The 13,335-nt window shown below is 36.4% G+C and overlaps 1 protein-coding gene and 1 long non-coding RNA gene across 2 annotated transcripts; both read left to right on the forward strand.

Moving 5' to 3' along the window:
* Nucleotides 1-187: 187 nt before the first annotated feature.
* Nucleotides 188-7,935, forward strand: LOC136828895 (elongation factor 1-beta'-like). The gene is made up of 4 exons (XM_067087209.1): nucleotides 188-366; nucleotides 5,772-5,994; nucleotides 6,300-6,489; nucleotides 7,689-7,935. The coding sequence occupies exons 1-4, from the start codon at nucleotides 284-286 to the stop codon at nucleotides 7,841-7,843; spliced, it is 651 nt and encodes a 216-aa protein (XP_066943310.1). The 5' UTR covers nucleotides 188-283; the 3' UTR covers nucleotides 7,844-7,935.
* Nucleotides 7,936-8,499: 564 nt separating this feature from the next.
* On the forward strand, nucleotides 8,500-10,854 carry LOC136828896 (uncharacterized). The gene is made up of 2 exons (XR_010850247.1): nucleotides 8,500-8,774; nucleotides 10,669-10,854. It is a non-coding gene; the product is annotated as an uncharacterized lncRNA (long non-coding RNA).
* The last annotated feature ends 2,481 nt before the right edge of the window (nucleotides 10,855-13,335 follow it).

Genomic DNA, 13,335 nt, shown 5'->3' on the forward strand with positions numbered 1-13,335 from the left:
GATTGACTCTGGCTTCGATTGATCTCAGATTCTCTAAATTTCGAAAAATCGTGAAATATATAGAAAATTGTGTGGTATACGCTTAATATAATTTACATAATTATGTTATTTGTTTCATATAAAACTCAAATACACAGTTTTTAACGGCTGTTTAATGAAATATTAATTTTAAATTCTCCTACCGGTGTTCGGGTGTTCAATCGGTCTCTGACCGTCCAACTGTTGCCGATTGCTGGCTCGGCCGTAGATAGGGCACTATTTTTGGACCTAAAATATACCAAAAATGACTCAGTTTGGAAATCTGAAGTCCGACAGTGGTCTCAAAGCCCTTAATGACTACCTAGGCGACCGCAGCTACATCGAAGGGTGAGGACTTTCGTTGCTAAAATAGGATTAGATAGACATCTGCAGTGCCTGGGGAGCGCCATGTGTTTACCTGGTTCCGGACTAGATTCTTTCCTTTCCGCAGTTTATTTAACCTTTTTAGCCCACTGCGTCCGGTAATGGGTATGACAAGTGATCTTGTAGTCGTGCTGCTAACGTTTTTTGATGGAGAAGTGGAACTTGGGCCACTCGAAGTTATAGAAAGACTTGAATCGGTCGTCGGAACTTGACCTCGTTTGTCTATAACCTTACCTGTAAGTTTAAGGAAGGCCTGCAGGTCGTTGGGTATTTTGGGTATTGGTGTGGTGAGTTCACCTGTGATGACGTCATTATAGTCTGGTTATGTTTAAAAGTAATTTTCATGTCATTCTCTTCAGTTTTGTGGAGTTTTGATGTTTAGTGTGGCCCATGTTGAAGTTTTGACTGAACACATTTGGGCCAACGAATCCAGGTAAAAATGTCACGTAGAAAAAAAGTCATGGGGAAAAAAGTCACAGTAATCTTTCCACCATTGCGGCGTGTTTAGTTCTACCCAAGTCTGTTGGGGATTTCCGTTTAAACATAAAAAAGACTGTAAATATCATAAAGACATAACCCCAAGAAATACTGTGATTTTCCCCTTTATTACCAGTCACCATAAATTGTGACTTTTTTCCTAATCAAAACTGTGACTTTATCACTGGCCACCATAAAGTAATGTAACTTTTCCCTAGCCAAAATTGTGACTTTTTTCCTGTGACTTTATTACTGGCCATCATAAATTAATGTAACTTTTTTCCTGTGACTTTATTACTTCATAAATTAATTAACTTTTTTCCTGTGACTTTATTACCCATCATAAATTAATGTAACTTTTTCCTGTGACTTTATTACTGGCCATCATAAATTAATGTAACTTTTTTTCCTGTGACTTTATTACTGGCCATCATAAATTAATGTAACTTTTACCCTAGCCAAAATTGTGACTTTTTATATTTCTGTGACTTTACTACGGCCACCAGGCCTACTGTTGCCAGCCCATGTTAGACTTATGGAACGTGAAATATTTAGTGGTAGTTTTATAGGCAAATCTGGGGATGAACGTAGAATCTCAAACAAAAGACTGTAAATTTCTTATCTTGATATATTTCTCAGATTATCACACCTGTACTGCGTTATATACACCTTTTTCTATAGCCTGTTGTTCAGTCAAAAAATATCAGTAATTGTTATCTTTGTGCTGATGTCTCCATTACATGTAGCCTACCAGCCCATTGCATGACTGCCATGTTCAGTACTGTCCCTGCTGGTATGAACAATTAAGTGTAGAAAGGTGATAAAGAAATTGTCACATTTCAGTGTGTTATGTGTCTGAAAGGTCTTATTTTAGTATAGAGAATAAGTTTTCTTCTGTAATGTTTTGCATGTAACGGGCTATTTACCGAGATATGGGATGCGCAACCTTTGTAAAGTATTACCTCCAATAGTTCTACACTCGCCTGAACTTTTTTGTTAAATCCGCAGAAGAGCTTTGTGGTGCAATGTGTTTAGCCTAATATTAACTTATTCCTGTGGTGATGACTAAAAACATATAGGCTGTGAAAGATGGTAAATTTCTTGAGTTATATCAGTAAATTTCTCAAATTATTTCCCATGTACTGTATTATAAACACCCGTTTCCATAATCAGTAAAAAAAAATATTTATAAATGATGTTTCCTTACAGAACTCCTGTGCAGATTTATCACGATTTTGGTAACATTAAATAAGCAATAGTTTTTAGTATTCTTTATTAAATATATTAAAGAGATTTAAAAAACAAAGCAATAAGCTCCAATATCTAGAATTTGTGTCGAAGAAGGTAAAATTGCAGACTGCTACCATGGCCCCCAGCTCAGTAACCTACCAGTTTGCGTGCAAAACACTATAGATCATCGCCAGTTTGTCACCAAATTTTTCAGTCTACCATGATTTTTTCCAAGTTCCCATCATTCCTAACTGCTGAAATGCACTTCTCCCTGTCTCCTAGTTCTTAAGATGGCCTTAGTATGGAGTTACGATTGTGGGTCGTGTGCTTTTTGAAAAATCTGGTCAATGGCCACTGTACGTGCTTGGGTATGTGACATCCGGCTTATGAGAACTGCTATTCCAGGCCATAGACTTTTTGATGGCTACTGTGCATGCGCAGGTTGTTTCAAATTGACTTATACTATTTCTCAACACAATTTTGGGCCTGCCTAATCAGTCATAGTCTAGTTTTTGAAGCATGCATGTTTTCATGTTGGTACTTTGACCTGGTTTGAATTTCGTCCATTTGATTTTTGACCACGTCGCCACCATGGTTCAGTGAATCAGTACCTTTGAAATGGCATGCATATGTGCAGACCGTGAGTCTATTTTTATGGGGACATAATGTACAAAATTTAAAATATCAATGCTGAAAGTGTTCCAGTATTGCTGAATTAAACAATAAAAACCAGTTTGGTGCAATAGTCACAAGGGACACGAAAGGAAAAGTAGTGAGGTGCTGAATCCAAGTGTCTGGGTTCAAGGGTGCGTGGTTGGAGAAAATATTTTTGAGCCACCGAAAAATCAACCCCTGTGCTGTGGTTCACCTTGGGCTGACTGATGCATGAGGAAGTCTGGAATTTTGTTGGCATCTCAACATGCACTGAATGATTGGTGCAGTTTTTGCCAGGAATTGGTGTTGCTCCACAACAAAAGCGCTAGTGCCGAAATTGGTGGTCTGGACAAAGTTGTGGAAATTGACAAGGCCACATTTGGCAAACAAAAGTATAATAAAGGTGTTTTGGGAGGGGTGGCTCAGAAATATAAAAGAACAACAAATGCGCTCCAGTTAGTAAGTGGATATTACTGTGAACAAAAATAATTAGTGATTGGTTTAAAAGGTGATAAACCTTATGAAATAGTAAATTATTCCATAAATTTAATGGAGCCTGAAAAGGGCACTTCATTTTGGAACATCAAGCAGTGTTAAGAGGGACACTAAGGGGATATGCTGAAATACGGTTAAAGAGGATGTATTGGACCCCCCATTTGTTCCACAGAAATTACCCATGTCCGGCACTGAGGTTCCCATTTTATGCTGAAAACCCCCTCCATGAATGAATGTTGATGACTCCCAATAACAAGATAAGTTATTTTTTGTATAATTTGGGTTAAGCGGTGTGTGTAAGGTAAGGGAAAGTTAGTGCATAGTCCCCTGCCATCTAGGTTAGGTTAGGTGATTGTATGTCTGGTTAGGTAGTGCTGTTTAGGAAATCCTTGCGGTATGTAAACAGTGGCCATGGTCGGTCTACTTAACAAAAACTTGGCTTAGGCCATTTGTTTGTTCAGTGTTACTTTGGGCAGACTGGGTACATAGGTAAACTTACTCCCCATGTTCTGTGGTTGAAAATTCTCAGGAATGCAAAATGGGGATCATCCTCTCAAAAAGTGCTCTTACTACTACTGGATTACATCCATATATTGTGGAAATGAGTTTGTAGGTATCATGTCCTCAAGTTTGGTTAGTTTACCCAAGGCCGGGTAAATGTCTGGAATCCTAGGGTAGTGTAGGTTAGAAAACATCCCTGTATTTCACTCACTTTGTGTTTAACCTCAACTAAAAACCCTGGTTCCCCACTGTGTTCCCCCCATAATTGTAGGAATAAGGGGGTGCAGTATCTATAGAACTGCTATTTTGCCACTGAAATGAATATCAGAATTGTTAAAAAAAACACTGAATAGGAAAATTTTATTTTCAACTGCAGAATATGAATATGGTTCAAAGAAAGGTTTGGCAGGAATTTCTTAAATATAGCAGCCATAATAAGTAGTTTGAGGTGGCTTTATGCATTTACGAAAAAGTTGCCACAGTTCAGCATGGAAGTACTGTAGGTGATTTATGGTACTTTTGGATGGGTTTTTAAATGATTCTGATATACGTTTTGGTTTGGAAATACTTTGGTCCCTCTGTATTCCCTCATTCATCTAACATGTTTTCCTACGGAAATACAAATCATTGCTTTTTACATAGGAGTTATCCTCTTGAGTAAGCTGGTAGCATGCTGGTTAATTGTAGCAAGCAATAAAGCAAAAAGTTTAACCAAAGGAGTAAAGGATGTTGAATGGGTGGTCGATTTAGGTCTTGAACTTCATTGTTCAGCAGGGGTAGGTCCTTCTCCCTGACATCCTGCAAGGCATGTGCTTGCTGGTCTCCACACTGGAAGACCTTTGCCAAGAAGTGGAATACAGCATAGCCAAAAGACATTTGCCAGTGTCTTTGGGGTGGAGTACTCTCCCTTTGAAATTGCCAAATCTTTTTGGGCTCCTTCCTTTTGAACTGCTCATTCTCCTCTGGCTCAGTCCAGCAGGCAATCAGCATGTGCTCTCCAAGAATAACAACCCAGGAATGCATGCTTGCCTCTAATCAGATGAGACTGAGGCACATCCTCATGGTTTAGCATTGTCTACACCTGCTGCCTTGGTTTCTCATGGTATGTCTGCTTCACTGGAGTGCTTACAGACAGTGTGGTCTTCTCTGTATTCTGGGTGATCCATTGTCATTGTTTGCTGCATCCTTGGACCACTTAGCTTTGGTCGAGGGGGCTTGTTCCTGCTCTTGCTATTCCTGTTAAAGAGTTCTGAGGCAGTTATCTCAATGACCAAACCAGTTTTTGCTAAAGGTTTATCCATATGAAAGAAAATGCAAATTATCCTCAATTTCCTATTCAGGATACTTTTTCAATTTCGTCAACATTACAGCACACTGTTGTAGGTAGCTAGCACCCACCTTAACCTACTGTTACCTGGGCATTCAACAATTGGAATTGTTTTTTCTATAAAAATCAGGAATGGTCAGTAGAACTAACAAGAATGGTGATGTATGCATAAAACAAAAGAGAAGCATGTGTGAGAGTGTATGATTCATATATGTAATGACTAGAATTGCGGTGAGTAAAAAATGATAAGAGATAAGAAAAAAAAGATCATTTCCAATGAATTAAAGGGTACATTAGTTCCAGTAACACTCGCTGTATCAGCATGGAAAATGACCGATATCAGCAGCTTGCTAAGTGCCTATATAGAATTGCCGATTATTCTTTTGGCTTAACCGTATTATACTCTAGTGTGAGATTTCAAAATGAACTTTTTTTGTAATCCCTTGGCATATGGAAATAATTATTCTTTGATGAGGACAGATTTGAATACATTGCCTCTGTCATGGCCCTGATGGAATTACTGGTGATGACCTAACATGGCCTGTTTATTTAAAGAGTCAGAAGTTGTAAATTAGTAGGCTATATAATAAGATGGAGTGAAGTAAGGAATTGAACATGACAGTGTGTTGGTATTTATTAGTTTGTGTTAAATAGATGTTCACGAAAGGTTCATTTTATTTTACAGCTATGCTCCTACCCAAGCTGATGTCTCCGTATTTGAAGGCATTGGGAAAGCCCCATCTGCAAACTTCCCACATGCCCTTCGTTGGTACAATCAAATAAGTTCTTTTGGAGCCGAGAAGTCCAAGTTCCCAGGAGAAAAGAAAGCCTTATCTAACAGTGCTCCTGCAGCTGACGAGGATGAAGACGAGGAGGTCGATCTCTTTGGTTCTGATGATGAAGAGGAGGTGAGCAATTATGTACCACTTTATTTTATTTATTTATTTAATTTTTTTTTTTTTCAAGTTTACCTGTGAGAAGGAAATACAGTACTGTGTATCCATATCCAGTGTATAAAATATTGATTCATGAAAGGTGGTATTTGAAGCAAGATATTACCAAAATCCTGAACTATACGATATTTTCAATGATGCAAAATTGGGCATGTGAGTTGATAATGATATGTGCTAGATAGTATCTGAGTTTTTCATGGAGTGTCCACAGCGTTTTCCTGTGTAGCACGTATAATTCAATATAGTATTTACTATTGTAGGATGCAGAGGCAGCTCGCATTAGGGAAGAGCGCCTTGCAGCCTACGCTGCAAAGAAAAGTGCCAAACCTGGTCCAATCGCCAAGTCACAGATTATGTTGGATGTTAAGCCCTGGGATGATGAGACAGACATGAAAGTTATGGAAGACCAAGTTCGCACTGTTACCATGGATGGTCTTGTCTGGGGAGCAAGTAAGTACTACAGTATACCATAGTAACATACTGATGTCGTACTATTTACCATCAGGAAATTTTATGTTAAGGTTCCTTTTTAACTTATTTATTGCATAATTAAAATTTAAACTACATTGATTCTGCAGGGAAATTGGAATGACATTTTATTTAATTTAACAAGAATCTTGAACAGTTTGTAGTCTTTGAAATATAAATTTTTGTAGGTTTAGTAAAACTATGATTGTTGGTCCTCATGCAGTTTGTAATTTTAGAAACTTGAATTTTGTAAAGATATGTAGTAAATGCACTAGTTCATTATGTAATTAGTAGGCCTCACAGAATATGAAACTGACTAATTAAAACATCATTTTGTCATAATTGCCTGCATACTGTTGTCTCATGGATATTTCATGAATAACCCACGTGACCCAGTCCTCGTATGCAGAATAACACTTGCCATTAAACTTGCTGTACTATTGACATAAATCCTTTAAAAGATTTATCAAAATTGTCAATTTCCAATGTATTTCTGTTAAAATTGTCAGGGAGTTGTAATTTGTTACAAAATATGTGAACTAAGAATGAACCCTTCTGGCTAGCCAAATGCAAGTTTAGAGTGCTTACTCGTTTGCTGGTAACTTACCTTACATTATCAAAATATGGGAACTGTACTTGGAAAAGACTTGGATTTCAATAAAGTGTGGAAATTTTTAAGTCAAATTCTACCAGTCTTGTATGTTGAAGGAAACCCTTATGCAGCATGAACAAAATTCATTTCAAGAATATTATTTCACTTACATTATTTTACTGAAAGTATTCAAAGACATCTAATCATCACAGAATAGTTAAAATAATTTTTGTTGGTATTTTCCAGTTTTTTGTATGTGTGATATCAGTAGCCTGTGGGTTGACACTCATTTGTGTTGGGTATCCTCAAGATAAATTCACTGTATATATACGGATAAGTATTTGAAGGTAGATTTTTGGGCACTTGCAGTAAAAATTTAATTTTGTGAAAAGCTAAAAGATTGAAGAAATTGGTAGAGATCCACACAGCTGACTTCATCCTTTGTATAAAAAAAAATGGTAACATTGAGAAGCTAGTTATTCTTCTGTCCAGAGAGCTTATGATGTGCTAATTTTTCATTCATTAGGTAAAGGCCTTTTATTCTAATAATTTGCCGTAGTAGTAACTGTCACTGCTTGTTCTTTTCCAGGTAAGCTTCAACCCCTGGCTTTCGGCATCAATAAGCTGAGCATTCTTTGTACCGTAGAGGATGCCAAAGTATCAGTGGATGACCTGACAGAAAAAATAGAAGCTTTTGAAGACTACGTTCAGTCAGTAGATGTAGCGGCATTCAACAAAGTCTAAGTTTTTCACAGTAGGGGCTTCCACTTGTTAACACTTGCGTAAAAAAAAAAAAATAACGAAAAAAAATATTTTTATTAAAGTGTCCTATCTTAGTAATGAGTTTTTCTATCCCTTAGTTTTCTCAGTTTCCAAATGTGTTGCTGTGGTTAAATATTGTCGTAAAACTAAAAAGTCATTTTGAATGTGATTTTTGTTTCAGGAGGTAATGCTGTTCAGTGCTGCAGATATTAAGGTAGTAAATAAATCTTATGATCCAGTGCCAGTTTAAACTTTTTAGATGAATGTGGTTGGTGGTGTAGTTGTATTTCATGATGTTATCCTGGTAAAGTCTTAAAACCACATAATCAGTTGTATATCATTTGTGATTTATTTAATATATGCAGGTATGTCTTACAATTTTGTTTTTGAGATAGCTTTTTGAGAGAAAAAGTTGAAATTTTGAGATAGCTTTTTGAGGGAAAAAGTTGAAAATATATGAAGAACAATATAAGATAAAAATATAAAAAAATAAAGATAAAAATATCCATGAAAAATACATTATGAAATACTGAACAGAATATCCCTTAGTTGACTGGTTATTTCTTTTCCAGAGTTGGCAGCTGAATACTGTACTCAAGAAAAATCAAGTTGGTGGTACTTTATGTAAGTATTCATGTTTCTCTCCAACACGCTATTAATGTTTGATGTTTTGGTGTTGACTTGGATCGGGCTGAATTTCCTAATTTAAATGATGTATAACTTTTATTTGAATTTACCATGACCACTACTAGATAGTATCTGATGCTTAAATAATATGATACTGGGAATATAGCAATGGAAGGATTATTTTAACCATTTTTTTTCCTCTTTTCAGGTACTAACCACCCAGTCAATAAGGTCTCAGGTTGCCAAATGCCCACCCAGGTCATGTCTGTATCACTTTTCTGTTTTTGTAAGTATTTTAAGAAGTGTAAATGAGTATATATAAGGTCTAAATTGTTGTTTGAAAAGTGTAGGGGAACCAGTTCAATACCTGAGTGAGAATAAAGACCTGTAATCTGCATACAGAAACCAGGTTGACTTGTTAAGGGAACAGGTGTCAAAACACCTAATTGCATTGTTAGCCAAATTACTTTTGTAGAAAGTTATTAAGTAATAAATAGTAAGTTTATTGAGAGAGTGATGTAAAGTACAGATTCTTCCCAGCTGCTTAGTAGACCAGACTTTGAATCGGAAGCTTAGGTGACCTTATTTGTGGATGGGTCGGTGAATGTTAAAGGAAATAAGGGATAAAGTGACCCTAACCCTAAATAAAAATATGCATCACTGTAAGGCAAGTCAGTACTTGGAGAAACAAAAAAGAAAAATAAATGACAAGGTGTTTCTGGTAGTTATTTTTTTAATTTATAGCCCATATCACCTCTCGTCTACTAGTATCCTACTGTTGTCTTAAGCATCTTATATGTTGTCAGCAGTTACTAGTGAATCATTTGTAAATAACAATGTGCCTATCTTAATTGTCATTTTGGGATCTTTTGCTGTCTGCTTGTGTGTGTAAACAGTGTACCACTAAGTAAATGTAATCCTGTCTTTCACCGCATGTTGCTCCACCTCCCTGTCCTCCCCATTGGCTCATCTTGTACATTTGGGTATTGAAAATCTTGCTCTGTGTAAATTTTGTGATCTTGATCATCTTTTTTGACACCATCTCTTATATTCGTTGCACAGTGCTAGGTTCCCAAGGCATCCACATGGCCACATTCCTTACTACTAGTTTGCTTTCTTCTTAGTTAACATAAGTCTTGGTTCACTTTCGTTTATTATTCACATCTCATGGGTGCCTACCTTTTTGCACGCCTTTGTAGCTTCTTCCTTTGCTATGAAAACAGTGAAGGACTCCAGGTTGGTACTGGATTGACTCAAACATTTATCTTGAGCATTCCTGTACACTTAACACTATTCACTCCAGGTCTTGTGTGATAGTCCAGTAGCATCACTGGTCTGATTAGTTTCTATGGAACCCTCTGCCTCTGCTCATCTACCTGCTTATCTTGGTTCTTGGTCACAAGGCTTCTTAAGATCGCTAATATGTGGTACAATCTCGTCCTTTTGCATCATACATTTCTTGTAGTTGCCCTGTCATAAATTGACAAGTAACTATTTTCATAATTTTTCTGAGCTTATCCTCCATTACCTTCTCCAGTATTTTCATGGATTTTTGTTTCCCTTTTGTTTCCCTTTTTTTCAGTCTTATGTTCCTACTTCTTTATTACAGGTGTTAATATATTTTAGTCTAGTCATTAAAACCTGCTCTCCTGTTGCCCTTGATATTCCTGATAAATATCTCCCCTTAAGTCCATTTAACTTTGTAGTAGTTGTATTCTCTATTGTTCCCTTTATCATGACAACATTTACCAATTCCCTTTGTTCCACACTTGGAACATTTTCAAAATGCTGCCTCATTTGTTCCACATCCCTTTCAGCATGAATATTTAAATCTCATTTGTTATATGCTGTGTCCCTTTCAGATTTTTCCTGTCTTTCCTTACCCTTTTGCTATCTTGAACATTTTCCCTCGGCTTCTTTTGAGATTCAGGTTCCACTTCTCCCAACTCATCTTTGTCCTTGCCAGCTGTCTTTTAGCCTGCCTTCTCCACTTCCTCTTATCTATATTCTTACTTGCCAATCTTTTGTTAGAGCATTAAATTTCTTCTGCCTTGGGTATGCCTTGCAGGAGTTTATGTTGGCCACTTTTGATTTTATACTTGCTGTCACTCCTTTCAGATGTGCTCATTTTTCTGTTGTAATGGTTTTGTTTTATGAACTTTTTTTTTTTATCATTTCAGATTCAAGGGTCAAGTAAGGTGTGTTTCAAGGGAATGTCTAAAGCAGTCAGAACAGAAAAGCATAAAAATTTGGGCTATTTTTCTTTTAGTTTTATCATGAAGAAAAACTGATGCCAAAAGCAGCTGAAAGACCATTTAATTTACATTTTTATGGTGCAAAAAAATTAATATACATTATCTCAATTGTGGATTTTTTTATTTACAAAAAAATTTGTTTGCTTTCAACATAACATTCTGACAAAATTTTCATGATGTACATTTTCAGATACCAAAATAAGTACAATTATTTGTATTCAAATTGAGAATACAACTGGCTTTGTCACAAAAATAAAGTATAATTATTTGTATTCAAATTGAAAATCAAACCAGCATCTGTCATAAAAAAATTTACTTTAATAGGCAACAGAACAGATGTTCAGAGGAAAAGTATAATTATTTGTAATAAAAAAACCAGCATCTGTCTTGCAAAAAAATTTACTGGAAGTAATAAAAAACAGGTTTTAATGTAGGAAAAACTTATTTTTGGTAGCCGCTGTGAGTCCTCAAAGGAGTTACTCTCAGGGTCCCTAGAAGTGCACTTTAAGATACACCAACCAATTTCAAAGAATTCTCTTCTAATTGGTCTTAGCCAGTATAGTGCACATTGACACTGATAGAATATAGGACTCAGACAAGAGGGCTCTTTCTGTTAAATAAAGCAGCTGCCTAGGTTCAATTCCCATTCAACAACGCACTTCATGCCAACCCTTTCACTCATTACTCTTCAGGTCTGTGTTTGGAAGACGTGTGTGACAAACTGTTGTCCGACCTCATAATAAAAGGAGTGAGTAACTTTGGTGTCTGGTAAAATTTATAAATTAGTGAAGTGAGGTTGCGGAGTCATGCTTTTGGATAAACTGGTGAGGATTGAGCAGAGGTTTAGTTTTTACAAGGTCAAGTACAGGGGTACCTAAAATATAGTACTTGACTTTTTATCTGACTACAGGTATTTTATCTTGTATACACGTCAGTTCCCTCAACATTTTATCTGCATTTTTCTTGCAGTCATCTGTGAGGTTTAATGTAGTATGGCCTGTTGAAGGTGAAAAATTTGCAGATGAATGTAAAAATAGTTTTCAGTTTGAGAAACCATGTCAAGGTGGAGCAATCAGTGAAGACTGGTCTAACACCAAGTACTGTGTATGGTCAGTGTATCAGTCTGCTCGAAACAGTGACTGGAATTTGGCATAACAAAATCAAAATTTTGGATATCAATGAGACCTGGGGTATAATAAAGAATAGCCCAAAACTGAAAGCTAATGTTGAATGCTATCCTTGTTATATTGTTGCCACCATTTATTGCTACCAACATATACCTGATTGATGAAATTCATATATTCCTACCACCATTTACTGTGGATGTAAGTCAGTAAAGAGATCTTATTTTTATTGTTGAGCCTACAGTGTAGCAGGAGACAAAAGAAAGAGATACAAACATATAGATGATACGGTACAAAACATCCCATTTCATTTTGCTGTCCAACCTCTCTAATTGTTACTTCTTGGTGCAACTGGGGGTCTGCCTCCCAGTATCCCATGAGATCGTTGTACTGTACTTTAATCCTTTATTTTCTGGATATCTTTATCTTGCTGTGCACTCACTGAAAATCCTTTTCACTCTCCTAAGTGCAGATTGACAAAGTGCCCAGTGCTTGGTTTTATAGCCTAAATTTCTTAAAATCTTGCTAAGTTTTACACAAAACATGTGAGTATAGTATGCAGTAATAGATTCATATCTTACAAAATGGGGTAGAAGTAACAGGATCAGTCAGAGAGGTCTTTTGAATAGGATGCAATACTAAACATGAACATGGCATTGCAATACTTAGACCTGAACACATTTACAGTACGAGATTTTTCTGGCTGAGTTACATGATATCTTGTACTTCAGAGTTAACATAAAGAATCTGTCACTTCCATATGAGACATAAATATCACCATAGATGAAAAGAGGAAAATACCTGTCAGGAGGAAGGATGGTTCTACAACAGCATTAGAAGAAGAATGACAACACTGGGAATGTGGATAACATCAGTAAGTTCATGAATATAAGGTACAAGGTGTCAATGAATCAATATTGAAGAAACAATCTTATATCGGTTTTACAGGCAAATCAGTCCCCAAGAGATTAATACGCTACAGCATAAACATTGTTAGGTACGGACAACAGAGCTCTGCTATTTTTAACATAACCATAACAGAATAAACAAATGTTTCTCGTATAATTTATAGCAGCAATTGTTGGTTCAAAAGCCAAATAGTGGAATCGGCTTTGATCAAACAAAGAAATATGATGAACCTTTCAAGAGGTGCCTGGGATTCAGATATAGATAAAATCTGCCTCCAACCAGCGATTAAGATGAAAGAGAAATTGTCAGCTGGAGTGACGTAATGGCTGACCTGAGGACCTGGTATAAATACCGCTTTTCTGTAACTCTTCCTCATTCACTATTTGCCTGATGAGAGAGACAGTTGGTCTCTGAAATATAACCGTTACTTTCTACATTTGGGCATTTTTATTTCTTTCATTTGATGGAATTCCGTTTTAAAAAAATATTTATATATAAACAAATTTCCACAGTTTTGAAGACCTCTGCTGTGAACGGGTGTTCCTAACCCCACACCAGT

Source organism: Macrobrachium rosenbergii, chromosome 43 (genome assembly GCF_040412425.1).
Source record: "Macrobrachium rosenbergii isolate ZJJX-2024 chromosome 43, ASM4041242v1, whole genome shotgun sequence".
NCBI classification, from domain to species: domain Eukaryota; kingdom Metazoa; phylum Arthropoda; class Malacostraca; order Decapoda; family Palaemonidae; genus Macrobrachium; species Macrobrachium rosenbergii.